Source organism: Bufo bufo, chromosome 3, assembly GCF_905171765.1.
Source record: "Bufo bufo chromosome 3, aBufBuf1.1, whole genome shotgun sequence".
NCBI lineage: Eukaryota > Metazoa > Chordata > Amphibia > Anura > Bufonidae > Bufo > Bufo bufo.
Genome location: NC_053391.1, coordinates 543,360,536 through 543,378,148, shown reverse-complemented (window position 1 = coordinate 543,378,148; position 17,613 = coordinate 543,360,536). Strand labels below are relative to the sequence as shown.

General features: G+C 41.5%; 1 protein-coding gene across 1 annotated transcript in view; it reads left to right on the top strand.

The window, feature by feature from the left end:
• The window catches only part of VWA8 (von Willebrand factor A domain containing 8), a 443,862-nt gene extending 432,028 nt beyond the window's left edge, over positions 1–11,834 (top strand). The window contains 5 exon segments of the mRNA XM_040425409.1: positions 1–126; positions 2,592–2,750; positions 8,148–8,246; positions 8,742–8,980; positions 10,595–11,834. Of these exon segments, the coding sequence (XP_040281343.1) occupies positions 1–126; positions 2,592–2,750; positions 8,148–8,246; positions 8,742–8,980; positions 10,595–10,703 (732 nt within the window). The 3' untranslated portion in view covers positions 10,704–11,834.
• The last annotated feature ends 5,779 nt before the right edge of the window (positions 11,835–17,613 follow it).

The window sequence follows — 17,613 nt, the reverse complement described above, 5'->3', positions numbered from 1 at the left end:
GCAAAGGGTAAAGAAAGGCAGTGGCTTAAGCATCAAGCAATGGGAGAGCTGGATGACACCAAAATCATTGATGGTTTGACAGGAGAGAAAGCCATTTACAAAAGACGCGGAGAGCTTGAGCCTGAAGTAAGTACAATGTGTTTCTTGGACATGATGATCTCTGGGTGTGGATATCAAGAAGCTTGACTCATGTCTGACTAATCATATTGGTCAGACAGAGGGTGGACACCAAGACTGTTACAGCAGCCTTTTCCATAAGACATTTAATACTTTTCATGATGATATAGAACAAACTAATTGTAACAACTTGACAGAAAAGTACAAAAACTTATATTTACTGGTCTAGCTATACCAGTATCTATCCAACTGACATAATGATTACTTTACGCCAGGAACGTGTACTATTGTGGAGTGATATACCCGTGGTGCATAAACCTTGATGTACAGTCGTGGCCAAAAGTTTTGAGAATTAGATAAATATTGGAAATTGGAAAAGTTGCTGCTTAAGTTTTTATAATAGCAATTTGCATATACTCCAGAATGTTATGAAGAGTGATCAGATGAATTGCATAGTCCTTCTTTGCCATGAAAATTAACTTAATCCCAAAAAAAACTTTCCACTGCATTTCATTGCTGTCATTAAAGGACCTGCTGAGATCATTTCAGTAATCGTCTTGTTAACTCAGGTGAGAATGTTGACGAGCACAAGGCTGGAGATCATTATGTCAGGCTGATTGGGTTAAAATGGCAGACTTGACATGTTAAAAGGAGGGTGCTTGAAATCATTGTTCTTCCATTGTTAACCATGGTGACCTGCAAAGAAACGCGTGCAGCCATCATTGCGTTGCATAAAAATGGCTTCACAGGCAAGGATATTGTGGCTACTAAAATAAGATTGCACCTCAATCAACAATTTATAGGATCATTAAGAACTTCAAGGAAAGAGGTTCAATTCTTGTTAAGAAGGCTTCAGGGCCTCCAAGAAAGTCCAGCAAGCGCCAGGATCGTCTCCTAAAGAGGATTCAGCTGCGGGATCGGAGTGCCACCAGTGCAGAGCTTGCTCAGGAATGGCAGCAGGCAGGTGTGAGCGCATCTGCACGCCCAGTGAGGCGAAGACTTTTGGAAGATGGCCTGGTGTCAAGAAGGGCAGCAAAGAAGCCACTTCTATCCAAAAAAAACATCAGGGACAGATTGATCTTCTGCAGAAAGTTTGGTGAATGGACTGCTGAGGACTGGGGCAAAGTCATATTCTCCGATGAAGCCTCTTTCCGATTGTTTGGGGCATCTGGAAAAAGGCTTCTCCAGAGAAGAAAAGGTGAGCGCTACCATCAGTCCTGTGTCATGCCAACAGTAAAGCATCCTGAGACCATTCATGTGTGGGGTTGCTTCTCATCCAAGGGAGTGGGCTCACTCACAATTTTGCCCAAAAACACAGCCATGAATAAAGAATGGTACCAAAACACCCTCCAACAGCAACTTCTTCCAACAATCCAACAACAGTTTGGTGAAGAACAATGCATTTTCCAGCATGATGGAGCACCGTGCCATAAGGCAAAAGTGATAACTAAGTGGCTCGGGGACCAAATTGTTGACATTTTGGGTCCATGGCCTGGAAACTCCCCAGATCTTAATCCCATTGAGAACTTGTGGTCAATCCTCAAGAGTCGGGTGGACAAACAAAAACCCACTAATTCTGACAAACTCCAAGAAGTGATTATGAAAGAATGGGTTGCTATCAGTCAGGAATTGGCCCAGAAGTTGATTGAGAGCATGCCTAGTCGAATTGCAGAGGTCCTGAAAAAGAAGGGCCAACACTGCAAATACTGACTCTTTGCATAAATGTCATGTAATTGTCGATAAAAGCCTTTGAAACGTATGAAGTGCGTGTAATTTTATTTCACTACATCACAGAAACAACTGAAACAAAGATCTAAAAGCAGTTTAGCAGCAAACTTTGTGAAAACTAATATTTGTGTCATTCTCAAAACTTTTGGCCACGACTGTACTTACTAGCCATGATTTCAGATGGACGTCTTCTGAATGACTTCTCATTCGTAGTTGGCCTGTGAAGATACCGTATTTGTTCTTGATGGCAATACTGTAGGTTAAAATGACAGATCGCCAGCTGTCTGTGGCCTAGTCTGGATGTCTGATGATGGGGAGCAGATTTGGCATTTAGTACCCTCTGGGTACTTCAGTTACCTGCCACACTCCAAACATATACTGATAGGGAACTTAGACTGTGAACTCTATTGGGGACAGCGCTATATAAGTGAGGAAAATAAATAAATTGGAGACTTTCCAATGACTGCACCTGAAACGGGTAAAAACATAAAAAATCCAAATCTAGCACATTTATTCTGCCAAATCCAGATTGTAGCTATTGTTATAGTGATTTTGTATCATCACATATAACATTCAACATAGTCCAGGGTAATGGACTGCATTCTGTGATGTCACGCAACCGTAAAAAGTGTGCAATTTAAAGTAGATATGTAGTTCATTTTAAGCAATCCTTTTCTGTTGTCCAACCATTTTGTAAAATGTAGCATGAATGACCGCTGTCTCTTATATTCTGCTGATGTGTACAGATTGGAAGCCCACAGCAGAAGCCCAAGAGGTTGCGTCTCCTGGTTGATGTGTCTGGCAGTATGTATCGCTTTAATGGGGTGGATGGCAGGCTGGAGCGCTCCATGGAAGCTACCTGCATGCTGATGGAAGCTTTTGAGAACTACGAGCATAAGTTCAAGGTAATTAAAAATGAGAATGATACATTGATGATGCCCTTGAACACCAGAGAGTGTGCGCATGTGGGGAAATGTGACTTGGGACCTGTGCTCAAACCGTCTGGCCTCAATGATGCCATTTCTTTTGTGCCATATACAGTACAGACCAAAAGTTTGGACACACCTTCTCATTCAAAGAGTTTTCTTTATTTTCATGACTATGAAAATTGTAGATTCACACTGTAGGCATCAAAACTATGAATTAACACATGTGGAATTATATACATAACAAACAAGTGTGAAACAACTGAAAATATGTCATATTCTAGGTTCTTCAAAGTAGCCACCTTTTGCTTTGATTACTGCTTTGCACACTCTTGGCATTCTCTTGATGAGCTTCAAGAGGTAGTCCCCTGAAATGGTTTTCACTTCACAGGTGTGACCTGTCAGGTTTAATAAGTGTGATTTCTTGCCTTATAAATGGGGTTGGGACCATCAGTTGCGTTGAGGAGAAGTCAGGTGGATACACAGCTGATAGTCCTACTGAATAGACTGTTAGAATTTGTATTATGGCAAGAAAAAAGCAGCTAAGTAAAGAAAAACGAGTGGCCATCATTACTTTAAGAAATGAAGGTCAGTCAGTCAGCCGAAAAATTGGGAAAACTTTGAAAGTAAGGGCTATTTGACCATGAAGGAGAGTGATGGGGTGCTGCGCCAGATGACCTGGCCTCCACAGTCACCGGACCTGAACCCAATCAAGATGGTTTGGGGTGAGCTGGACCGCAGAGTGAAGGCAAAAGGGCCAACAAGTGCTAAGCATCTCTGGGAACTCCTTCAAGACTGTTGGAAGACCATTTCAGGGGACTACGTCTTGAAGCTCATCAAGAGAATGCCAAGAGTGTGCAAAGCAGTAATCAAAGCAAAAGGTGGCTTGAAGAACTTAGAATATGACATATTTTCAGTTGTTTCACACTTGTTTGTTATGTATATAATTCCACATGTGTTAATTCATAGTTTTGATGCCTTCATAGTCATGAAAATAAAGAAAACTCTTTGAATGAGAAGGTGTGTCCAAACTTTTGGTCTGTACTGTATATGAATATATACTGGCTTATATATACCTATGTGATTCATGATCGATTCATTAGTGGCATCTCCTGACGTTCCTGGGTTCCCTAGAGTGTTGTGTCATTACTCGTTCTCTGTTTCCTCTATTCTGATCTCATTCCACTGATTATATATAATTTTTAGGTATTGATACCGCGATGGCATGTTCATACAGAGCCGCCGTGAAGTTCTCCTCTCTCACTGCGGCGCTTTGCGCTTTCCCCGGGACCGATGTAGCCGCTGTTCAGCCATTGGTTGATCCTTTACCGAGCCTCCTGGCCGGATTGGCTGTAATGCGGGAGGGGGGGGGTGTCCGGCGGGGCGGGGCGGGGTTTCACCCTTTGAATCTCGGCATTCTGTGAGCCGCTTCGCGGCCATTACAGCACCGATTTGTTTGCACACCAGCACGCTTTCCCTCAATCTAGTGGTGGACGGCTTAGGCAGGACCGTAGGTTCCAGTGATGATACCAATCACACCAGTCAGAGTCAACGGCTCTTACCCTGTCTCTGTTTTGCACCTGTATTGTGTCAGTGCAGTGGATGTCTGCGCGCTGACATTCACTGTTAGTGGTGATATCTGGTGCTACAATTGGTACCAGGTATCCAGCTGTACAGTACTTCACCCAGGTCTCACACCTAGGGCCCTGTGGTGATTTGCCCCCTAGTGTTGGTGGGTTTTAGTTTGTGGGACCCACCGTTCATTCTGCTCCAGTGCAGTTCCACCTTCACCAGTGTGTTTATTATAATGGTGGTCCCATAAATCAGTGACGTTCCAATCAGCTGCTTTGTGCAGTTTGGGTAGACACCCCTATATTTTACTGAGACATTATAATAAAGGTCCAAAAAGTAATTAAAGAAAGGGACCCGCTCACCAATATCCCCTCAGGGTAGGTGCTCTAGCTCAAAAATTGAGTCACCCCTCAAAATAAAGGCTAAATATGTAAAATAATTGAGCTGGCACTCATATAAGGAATAAGAACATGGTTTATTAAAGTAGGGAAAATATCACCTGTCACATATATTTCAAATAAAAGACCATCAGCATATATATTGCAAATACAGACATACTATCCTGTTCTGAAAGTTGCGACAGTGCAAACATCTACTTATTTGAAATTTGCTTACAGGCATCTGTTTGCAACAGTATAACAGCCGGAGTGGATATAGATATATTTCTACTGAAAGTTACCTTATAGAGAATTATAGTCTTCTGTTGATGCGGTACATTTTATTCTGTTGATGCGGGATATTCCCAATATATAGGTCATCTATGGAATCTATTTGATTGTATGTGTAACTATTTATGTACAAGGTAATTACCATTTGCAGCCGCAGAGACCGACAGCACGATTGTCTATATCATTTCATCTAGGACCATATTAGGCCCATGCACATTTGGTGCTGCCGGCTTCAGTATTATTGAATTGATACATATATTTTAATTTATCGGTTTTGTTATTATTTTTTATTTATTTTATATTTTTTATTTTTCATTTTTATTTATTTTTTTATTTATTTTTTATCCTATTGTATTGTAATGAAGATACATATGTGACAGGTGATATTTTCCCTACTTTAATAAACCATGTTCTTATTCCTTATATGAGTGCCAGCTCAATTTTTTACATTATAATAAAGGTTTTGTTATTTTGTTTTAGCGTCCTTCCCCATATATATATTTATTCACCTTAATATCTTAATTTAATCTCTTCTGCTAAAGTAGTTGTAGAAATTCTGGAGTTTAAGCTCCAGTTTACACTGGTAATATGCTCCTGTTTTTGAAAGACCAGTAATGATAATGATGAATCCGTTTTGATGCGTTTGTTTTTTATAGTCTTATAATGGATCCATGAGATTACCACTGTTATATTTACTGGATTGAACAGTGCATAAATCTAGAATAAGTGAGAATGTCATACCTACTTTTTCTTTTAACATAACTCTTAAAGGGGTTGGTCTCTTTCTGGCTAGAGTTGACCAATGTATATGTAAGATTATTATATGGCACTTACTAATATAGCCTTTGTTGATATTTTGTGCTGTCCGCATTGAGGTCCTGTCCATACGATGGCTGCTGTTGGAGGGTCATGACACATCACTTAGCCTTCTCCATCCTAAGGCCTCATGCACACGACCGTTCCGTTTTTTGCGGTCTGCAAACCGCGTATCCGCAAAACACGGATGGCGTTCGTGTGCGTTCCGCAATTTGCGGAACGGCACGGACAGCCTTTAATATAACTGCCTATTCTTGTCCGCAAAGCGCGGACAAGAATAGGACAGGTTCTATCTTTTTTGCGGGGCCACGGAACAGAGCAATGGATGCGGACAGCACACGGAGTGCTGTCCACATCTTTTGCAGCCCCATTAAAGTGAATGGGTCCGCATCCGAGCCGCCAAAACTGCGGCTCGGATGCGGACCAAAACAACGGTCGTGTGCATGAGGCCTAATACGAAGCACCTCCACTAAACTCCCAGATGGCAGGTGTGGTGTATTTGAATGAAGGAGGTTGAGCTATTTGCCTGGTCACATGACCCTCCATCAGCAGCCATTTCACTGGCAGGACCTCCATGTGGACAGCCCCTATTGGCCAACAAGGGGGCATATGAAATATAGAATATGGTGCAAAATATCAACAAAAGCTATATTAGCAAGTGCCATATAGTTATCTTACAAACAGTGATCAACACTAGCCAGAAAGTATCCAACCCCTTTAAGATATGTCAGAAGATAAGGATGGGTTGAACTTCCCTAAATCCAAACATCCATATGCCAGGTAGGACTTGAGTTGCCAAGTGTGTTGCTTCTAGTGTATACATTGCACGGTTTTGAGTACAAACCTTGTCAATGTTAACAAATTATTATTTGTAATGAGCAGATACACAGCTAGTGTGTTTGTCTTCAGTGTGTGAAGGAATGCCATGTGGGTAGTTTCCAATCTGAAGACAGATGAATAAACTTTGAGGTGTGGTCCTCTATCAGTACATGGCTTCATATGGAAGGTGAAGAATGTATGGATATAACATTACAGCCTGAAATGTAGAAAATGCTGGAGTGAAATAGAGCAGTGCAAACTGTATTCCTTTATCAACCAAGTTGCACGTCCAGGTTTTTGTGTGGTATACGGTTTGTGCGTCACACGACTATGCATTGTACGGCCTCGTTAGTTACTATATCCCCATGTTTCATTTAAAAATACTGGACCGAGCACTGTACCTCAAAAATGGAGTTCCTGTTCACCCAGGAGAAGAGAAAGGATATAAAAAAACAACCTAAGGGTCCAGTCACACGTCCGCACTTTGGGTCCGGATCCGTTCCACAATTATGCGGAACGGGGGTGGACCCACTCATTTTCAATAGGGACGGAAAAGATGCGGACAGCACACAGTGTGCTATCCGCATCCACATCTCCGGTCCGTGGCTCCGCAAAAAAGCAGCTGCAGACAAGAATAGGAATCCCCTATATAGTTCCGGCGGTGTCAGTGTTTTGCAGTCCGCAATTTGCGCACCGCAAAACACTTCGGACGTCTTAATGGACCCTAAGGCTGCGTTCAGAGTTGCGTTGGGATTCTGGTAACCTGATCCAACAGTGGATCAGCTTATCTGAGCTTACTGTATCTGGCTTTGCCAGACACGACTATGGACCGCTGTTTCTCCATTGGCTATAATGGGATCCGGCGGTAATCTGGCCGGGGTTTTGGTCGGACAAATACGGCTGCATACAGAGTCTTTTTCTGGCTGACAGCCGGCATTTATACCGAAACAGGATAACGGAATAGCAAACGCAACTGTGAACACAGCCTTATGGCCCATTCACACGACCGTATTTTTCTTTCTGTCTCCGTTCCGCATTTTTGCGGATTAGATGCAGACCTATTCATTTCTATGGGACCGCAAAATCCACTTCCGTATGTCCGCATAAAAGATAGAACATGTCCTATACTTGTTCGCAAAATGCGGTCCATGGTCTTATTCAAGTCTCTGGTTCTGCACAAATGCGTATTGCACACAGAATATGTTCAGTATGGAATCCATGTTTTGCAGATCTGTGTCCGCAAATTTTAATACCCTGTCATGTCACCATTTAATCTTTATTAAAATGATACTTTCCTTTTTTTTGTGGATCCACAAAATACGGAAACATACATTCTGTTTTTATGTGGACATGCAGAAGATTTTGCTGAACAACTGATCCAGATATTTGTGGACCGCGAATAGCATACGGCCGTCTGAATGAGCCCTTAATAATGAACCTATGGATAGGTCCCCTTTACATTAACTCATTGCTAATGATTTTTTCTTTTCTTTTACATCAGTATGATGTATCAGGTCATTCAGGAGATGGCTGGAGCATTGAGCTGATCAGAAGCGAGAAGATCCCCAGGAACAATAAGCAGAGGCTGGAGGTTTTGAAGGTAACTAGGTTGGAGAACTACTCTGACCAGCTAAAAGGGTTGCATTGTTATAGACATGTAATAGCAATTATGGGAAAAAGAACACATTTCTCACCCAACATTGGAGTGGAAATAAACTGAACTGAGACATGTGAACACTCACTCACCTGCTAAATCCATAGGCAAATATTTAGGTTGGCATGGCTTCTTGTTTGTATTTGTATTAGTTGAAGGTCTGGAAGGTCATTTACTTCATGCAGCACAGGCCACAAGAGAAGCCGCTTTTAAAAGTTATTCTCTTGTGTCTAGGGTGGGGTGATGACCCTTCTGTGCCTAGATATGAAGGGTTTATTCTAAAATCCTTAAGTTTCCAACCTTATTTCTTTGGAGTAATTCTTGTTAGTCAGAGACATGGCAAAATTCCGTGACCCAGTCTTCAGGAGTCTGTGAATCCGTGTAATATTTGAAGGTTATCTCGCTTTTAAAACTAACATGTAGCCAATTGTTTTTCAATAGACAATGCATGCGCACTCCCAATTCTGTATGAGTGGAGACCACACACTGGAAGCCACAGAGCACGCTATAAAGGAGATAGCGAAGGAGGATGCCGATGAATATTTTGTCATAGTCTTGAGTGATGCCAACCTAGAACGTTATGGCATACCACCAGCAAGATTTTCTCAGGCCTTGACGATTAATCCTCAGGTTAATGCATTTGCAATTTTCATCGGTTCCTTAGGAGACCAAGCTGAAAGGTAAGGGTTCAAACGAGACACCAAATCAAAGCAAGATTTAACTACTAGCTGTAAAACATTAGTCACACAAATGACTTTGTTTTATCGTTTTCTGAAACAATCCATTTTTCCTATATCTGTGTGATTAAGTGTATGTGAGATTCTGGACAAATTGGCACTCTTTTTTTCAATGAATTTATTGATTAGAAGCCATTGTGCAAATAGTGTGTTGAGCTTTTCCTCTCTCTTCCAAAATATATGGGACATGGAACATTGGGTCCACTAGAAGTAAAAAGAAATGTCACACACCCCAGCTCCCTTACCACCCTATTTGTCACTAATATTTTTGTTGTGATGCTTATGTGATATTGTACATACTTAAAAAATATTATTTCCAAGATGGTTTGAACCAAGAAGTCAAGCATAAGGTGCACTGTGCCAAGTCATTGCATGGCAGAAGGGACTGTATAGCCCAGGCCTAAACTATTCATATATTGTAGAGATTATTGGGGTTATACGGGAGTAGAATATTGATGACCTATCCTCAGGATAGGTCATCAATATCTGATTGGAGGGGGGCTGACTCCTGGCAACGCCACTGATCAGCTGTTTGAAAAGGCAGAGGTGCTCTGGTGAGCGCAGTGCTCCTCACAGCTTACGAAGCACCACACTGTACATTGTGTAGTGGCTGTACTTGGTATTGCAGAGCAGGCTGCAGCTAGGCCTAGACCATGATGTCACTGATCTAGGAAGAGGCCGCAGCCCCCACAGCAATGACGCAACCTCTTCAGACAGCTGATTAGTTGTAGTGCTGGTAGTCAGACCCCACCTATCAGATATTGACCTATCCTGAGGATAGGTCTTCAATATTCTACTCCCGGAAAATCATTTTAATACTTTATATTGATATTATTTCTGGTGAGAAAATAAGTCTGGGAGGATATATGAATGCTATTCACCACCAGAAATACATTTAAAAAAAATTAGCGTTCAGGTTAACATCATATTCGTGAAGCCACTGCGTCACTTTTTCCCTCATTTGCCCTGGTTTTGGAGAAGGGCTGGTCTGGCCCATTTATCAGGATTTTCCATGTCCCGCCTAACATTATTATAGATTATAGATTTCTCAGCAAACTATGTGCCCTCTTGATAAATCTGCACACATTGCATGGGGAAGACACTGGCGCACAGTTTGTAGGATGTACCTGTAATGATAAGTCTGCTAAACTGTGTTTTCTGTCTTATACGACAGTAATGACCTCTATGTGGCAGAAAACTTCAATAATGGTCACCATGGTCTGTAAAACTGATATAGTAGGAATGTATCTTGTGCCCAAGGCTTTTTCAGGCAGAGGGTAAGTTAGCTGAAGGATTGTCAGAAATATTGCAATGAAGAAAATCCTGAAAGCAATTGGTCATTAAGCAAGGTCTGGCCTTGTGGTTCTGTTTCCTTCTTGGCAGCTTGTGTTAGTGTATCCTTCCCGGGTCTATTCAGCAGCATGTATTCACTGGGCAGTTGAATAGCAAGTATCAATTCACTATTCACAATTGAAAGCTTTTTTTTCCCCTCTCATTCTCCATGGTAAAGAGATTTGCATTGCTAATATCCTCTTCTTTTCCCCCTCTAACCCGCAGGCTCCAGAAGACACTTCCAGCGGGGCGATCTTTTGTCGCTATGGATACAGCGCAGATCCCACACATCCTGAAACAGATATTCACATCCACCTTGCTGTCAAGCGCTTAGCTGCAATATTAAAGGGGACGTATCGCCTCGTCTGACATGTATTCGTTAGTAACTGCTTGCATTCCCCACATAATAACAGTTGTGGAGGATCTTTTCATATATAATTCTGTATTGTGCCATTCTTCTATTATTCCTGCTAGAAGATCATGAATGAATTGCCAGTAATCTGCAGTAAAGGTCCCTCTGGGTATTACTGGTTGGGGGAGTGCCCCTGCGTCGTCTGACACTATCCAAACAGAGCTGCCACTGACAGACTGTGCAGGGACACACACCCAGATGGACCTTTATTGCAGACTGCTGGCAATTGATTCATAAACGTCTAGAAGGAATAACAGAGGAATCAGTTACTAATATACATGTCAGGATAAATGGCATGTCCTCTTTAAAGGACTTATCCAAGGCTATAAGAGTGGCCCCGATTTGCGCAACCCATGGTGGGCGGGATGCTCAACTGACCCCCACTGCTGGATCTGGTCTGTTGGGCTCCTTGGCTAGTAGCTCCGCTCACACGTGCGTCAATGACAACATCCATCGACAGGGGCACAAATGACCGCTCCAACCAAACATACGCCGCAGCGATGACCTGCTCCCCCTGCATCACATGTGACGCAAGTGGAGCATGTCACTGTTGCGACCTGTGATTGGCTGCAGTAGTCACATGTGCCCCCGTCGACTGATTATGTCCTCGGCACACGTTGGCGCGGAACTACCAGCCCAACAGACTGGATCCAGTGGCGGGGATCAGGTTAGCATCACCCCCACCCTAGGTCGGGCAGGTCTGGGCCACTGTTTTAATCTTGGGTAACCCCTTTACGTTCTGGTCCTTGTAGAAGATATACAGTAAGCAGAGGAGAACACATGAACAGTTTTTTTTTTAATGAAATGTAGATGATATTGTATTGCCATGTGTAAATATTGTAACCTCATTCATAGACTCCATTCTGATTTTATTTTTTTCAAGATGTCTGTGTTAAATTACAGTTTTTATTATTGCTATTTAATATGCTTAGATTGATCAGTTTAAATCAAATTCTGTTTATTTAACTTTATTAGGGCCAATATATGCAATGGGATTTAAAATGGCTTCTATGTATATTAAAATTAACCATGTCTCCTCATATACAGCCAGTTATGTGTTTCATTGGTTGTCTGGCTCTGAAGGGACCCAACTGAGTATGGGCAGCCAGCAAATCACGATGTTACCCGACAATTTTATACGCCGGGTTACAGATAAGAGCCTACCGCCCTGACATAGAAAGTCGTGCAGCAGTAGGAAAGTGGTTAACTTTAGTTTTAGCAATGAACTATGGGTTATCTCCTATTACTTAAAAGTACATTTTTAATAGAAATACATTAGAAAGTGCCATCACTTTGTGATTAGCGGGGGTCCTGGCCTCCTCAGAGTGAAGGGGCTGCAGCGCTGTATTAGTGATTGGTCCCATCACCCTTCTTCCCCGCACAGTGGTCAGCAATTACAAAGTCAAAGCTTTTCCTAACGACGTTACTTTGTGTGACATCAGCGGGAATCAGTACAGCTCTGATCCGATGGTGATGATTAGATTATGACACCGAATAATGTGAATTCATATTTTCCATTTATTCATTTGTAACATGTTCCAGCTGTGGTAATACATAGACAAAAAATAAATGAAGGCCGCTGCCACACGTTCAAGTTTTTTGATGCAGTTTTAAAGCCAAAATCAGGAGTGGATAGAAAAAAGTGGAGAAGTTGTATCTGCCCTTAATACCTTCTCTCCTGTTCTGAACCACACCTGATTTTGGCTTCAAAAACTGCATGAAAAAGCCTGAACTCGTGATAGAACACAAGGCAGGAGGTTAGCTCAATAATAATATAATAACAATACACTATTGGGTAACAGATACACAAGGCTCACCATACACATTAGATAGCTGTTGGCTGAGTGTGCTTCTGCTGTTTGGCAGAGGGGAGATAGCTGCTGCTAAACATTTCTGGTGGCAATTTATTTCCTTTCGAATAAAGCATTGGACATACGGTATTAATATTTAACAGCTAATCCTTCTTTCCCCTTGACGTTTGCCATCGGAGGAAGTCAGGACACCTCCATAAGCATTAGATCTGTGATGGCTAACCTCTGGCACTCCAGCTGTGGTAAAACTACAACTCCCAAGATGCAAACTTGCTTGGCTGGTCTCAGAACTCCACATAAATGAATGGAGCATGCTGGGCGTTGTAGTTTTACCACAACTGAGTGCCGGAGGTTAGCCATCACTGCATTAGATGGTCGGCCAGTCCTTGTGAATTTGTCACGTTCATTGGACATTAACCCCTTAACGCAGAACGCCGTGCATTGCCAGAATGCATTCCGCTGTACATGCACGGCGGGATGATCGGGAAGTCGCCGGAGCGGTGCACGCCCAATCACTGCAGGGATCCGGCATTCCCTGGTAGCCGGGCCCCTGCTGTATCCGCTGGCATCGCTGTTTGCTGGCGGATTAACCCCTTCTATGCCGCGGTCCGCGCTGACCGCGACATAGAAGTGGTTTGCGGCGGGTGAAGCAGCGCATCGAGTCCCCGCACTGCCAGGACCCAATGCGTGACAAGGCAGCCCAATGCCTTGCACGGCATCGGGACCTGCCTTCTATGGGTGCTGAGGAGATCCAGCCTCAGGCTGGGTCTCCTAGGCAACCTGTTTGTGTACTACTCACTGTAGTACACGAAGAGGCAATGCATTACAATACAGATGTATTGTAATGCATTGCAGAGGGGATCAGAACCCCAAAAGTTGAAGTCCCAGAGTGGGGCAGAAATGAAGTAAAAAAAAGGGTTTTGAATAAAAAAAATTGTTTCAAGTAAAAAATAGAAGAAAAAAAAAAAGAAAAAAACACACATATTGGGTATCGCCGCGTCCGGCTCTATAAATATATCACATGATCCACCCCGTCTGATAGACACCATAAAAAATTAAAGCTGTGTAAAAAAAAAAAGCCATTTTTGTCAACTTACATCACTAAAAGTGAAACACCAAGCGATCAAAAAGGCATATGCCCCCAAAAATAGTACTAATCTAACCGTCACCTCATGCCGCAAAAAAGGAGCCCCTACATAGGACAATCGCCCAAAAAAAAAAAAAAAACGATGGCTCTCAGACTATAGAGACACTAAAACATTATTTTGTTTGTTTCAAAAATGCTTTTATTGTGTTAAATGTAAAAAAAAAAAAAAGTATACATATTAGATATCGCCGCATCCGTAAAAACCTGCTCTATATAAAATACTACATGACCTAACCCCTCAGGTGAACACCGTAAAAAAAAGCTATTTTTTTGTCACCTTACATCACAAAAAGTGTAATAGCAAGCGATCAAAAAATCATACGCACCCCAAAATTGTACCAATCAAACCGTCATCTCATTCCGCCAAAAATGATACCCTACCTAAGAGAATCGCCCAAAAAAAATTAAAAAAACTATGGCTCTCAGACTATGGTGACACTAAAACATGATTCTTTTTTTTGTATAAAACTTAAATAAATAAAAAAAAGTATACATATTAGGTATCAACCTTCTCTATAAAAATATCACATGATTTAACCCCTCAGGTGAACGCCATAAAAAAAAACTGTAAAAAAGCCATTTTGTCACCTTACATCACAAAAAGTGTAATAGCAAGCGATCAAAAAGTCATATGCACCCCAAAATTGTACCAATCAAACAGTCATCTCATACTGAAAAAAATGAGCCCCTACATAAGACATCCGCCCAAAAAAAAAACAACTATGGCTTTCAGAATATGGAGACACAAAAAAATATTTTTTTTCAAAAATGCTTTATTATGTAAAACTGAAACGGTATTGTCGCTTCCGTCACAACCTGCTCTATAAAAATAGCTCATGATCTAACCTGTCAGATGAACGTTGTAAATAACAAAAAATAAAAACAGTGGCAAAACACTAATTTCTTTGTTAGGCTACTTTCACACTAGCGTTTGGGTGTCCGCTCGTGCGCTCCGTTTGAAGGGGCTCACCAGCGGCCCTGAACGCATCCGTCTGGCCCTAATGCATTCTCAGTGGAGGCGGATCCACTGAGAATGCATCCGCCTGCCAGCGCTCAGCCTCCGCTCCGCTCAGTGAGCGGACACCTGAACGCTGCTTGCAGCGTTCGGGTGTCCGCCTGGCCGTGCGGAGGCGAGCGGATCCGTCCACACTTACAATGTAAGTCAATGGGGACGGATCCGCTTGAAGATGACACTATATGGCTCAATCTTCAAGCGGATCCGTTCCCCATTGACTTTCAATGTAAAGTCTGAACGGATCCGCTCAGGCTACTTTCAGACTTAGAAAATTTCCTAAGTAATAATGCAGACGGATCCGTTCTGAACGGATGCAAACGTCTGCATTATCGGAGCGGATCCGTCTGATGAAACATCAGACGGATCCGCTCCGAACGCTAGTGTGAAAGTAGCCTTAGCTTGCCTCACAAAAAGTGTAACATAGAGCAACCAAAAATCATCTGTACCCTAAAATAGTACCAACAAAACTGCCAGCTTATCCAGTAGTTTCCAAACTGGGGTCAGTTTTTTTTGTAGTTTCTACTCTAGGGGTGCATCAGAGGGTCTTCAAATGTGACATGGCAAGTTAAAATTATCCCAGTGAAATCTGCGCTCCAAAAACCATATGGCGTTACTTTCCTTCTGCGCACTGCCGTGTGGCCATAAAGCAGTTTTTGACCACATATGGGGTGTTTCTGTAAACTACAGAATCAGGGCCATAAATATTGAGTTTTGTTTGGCTGTTAACCTTTGCTTTGTTAGCGGAAAAAAATTATTAAAATGGAAATCTGCCAAAAAAGTGAAATTCTGAAATTCCATCTCCATTTTCCATAAATTCTTGTGGAACACCTAAAGGGTTAACAAAGTTTGTAAAATCAGTTTTGAATACCTTGAGGGGTGATGAAGTAGACATATGGGAAATGTAAAGTAATAACAATTCTAGGAGGTATCACTATCTGTTTTAAAAGCAGAGAAATAGAAATTTGGAAAGTTGCGAATTTTTCCAAATTTCTGGTAAATTTGGTATTTATTTATAAATAAAAATGAAATATTTTGATTCAAATTTACCACTGTCAGGAAGTACAATATGTGATGAGAAAACAATCTCAGAATGGCTTGGATAAGTAAAAGCGTTTAAAAGTTATCACCACATAAAGTGACATGTCAGATTTGCAAAAATCTGTCTGGTCCTTAACCCCTTAAGGACCGGGCTCATTTTCACCTTAAGGACCAGGCCATTTTTTGCAAATCTGACCAGTGTCACTTTAAGTGCTCATAACTTTAAAACACTTTGACTTACCCAGGCCGTTCTGAGATTGTTTTTTCGTCACATATTGTACTTCATGACACTGCTAAAATTGGGTCAAAAAAGTTAATTTTTTTGCATAAAAAAATACAATTTTTACCGTAAATTTTGAAAAATTAGCAAATTTCAAATTTTCAGTTTCTCTACCTCTGTAATACATAGTAATACCCCCAAAAATTGTGATGACTTTACATTCCCCATATGTCTACTTCATGCTTGAATTGTTTTGGGAATGATATTTTATTTTTTGGGGATGTTACAAGGCTTAGAAGTTTAGAAGCAAATTTTGAAATTTTCAGAAATCTTCAAAATCCCACTTTTTATGGACCAGTTCAGGTTTGAAGTCATATTGTGAGGCTTAGATAATAGAAACCTCCCAAAAATGACCCCATTCTAGAAACTACACCCCTCAAGGTATTCAAAACTGTTTTTTCAAACTTTGTTAACCCTTTAGGTGTTCCACAAGAGTTAATGGCAGATGGAGAAACAATTTTGAAATTTATATTTTTTGGAAAATTTTCCAATATAATCAATTTTTTCCAGGAGTAAAACAAGGGTTAACTGCCAAACAACACTCAAAATGGGTTGCCCTGATTCTGTAGTTTGCAAAAACACCCCATATGTGGTCGTAAACTACTGTTTGGCCGAACGGTAGCACATAGAAGGAGGGGAACACCATATGGGTTTTGGAAGGCAGATTTGGCAGGACTGGTTTTGTTTATACCATGTCCCATTTGAAGCCCCCTGTTGCACCCCTAGAATAGAAATTTCAAAAAAGTGACTCCATCTAAGAAAGTACACCCCTCAAGGTATTCAAAACTGGGTTTACAAACTTTGTTAACCCTTTAGGTGTTCCACAAGAGTTAATGGCAGATGGAGAAACAATTTTGAAATTTCTATTTTTTGGAAAATTTTCCAATATAATCAATTTTTTCCAGGAGTAAAACAAGGGTTAACTGCCAAACAACACTCAAAATGGGTTGCCCTGATTCTGTAGTTTTCATAAACACCCCATATGTGGTTGTAAACTACTGTTTGGCCGAACGGTAGCACATAGAAGGAGGGGAACACCATATGGGTTTTGGAAGGCAGATTTGGCAGGACTGGTTTTGTTTATACCATGTCCCATTTGAAGCCCCCTGTTGCACCCCTAGAATAGAAATTTCAAAAAAGTGACTCCATCTAAGAAAGTACACCCCTCAAGGTATTCAAAACTGGGTTTACAAACTTTGTTAACCCTTTAGGTGTTCCACAAGAGTTAATGGCAGATGGAGAAACAATTTTGAAATTTATATTTTTTGGAAAATTTTCCAATATAATCAATTTTTTCCAGGAGTAAAACAAGGGTTAACTGCCAAACAACACTCAAAATGGGTTGCCCTGATTCTGTAGTTTGCAAAAACACCCCATATGTGGTCGTAAACTACTATTTGGCTAAACGGCAGGACATAGAAGAAGGGGAACGTCATTTTTGGAAGGCAGATTTTGCTGGACTGGTTTATTGACACCATGTACCCTTTCAAGCCCCCTGATGCACCTCTAGAGTAGAAACTCCATAAAAGTGACCCCATCTA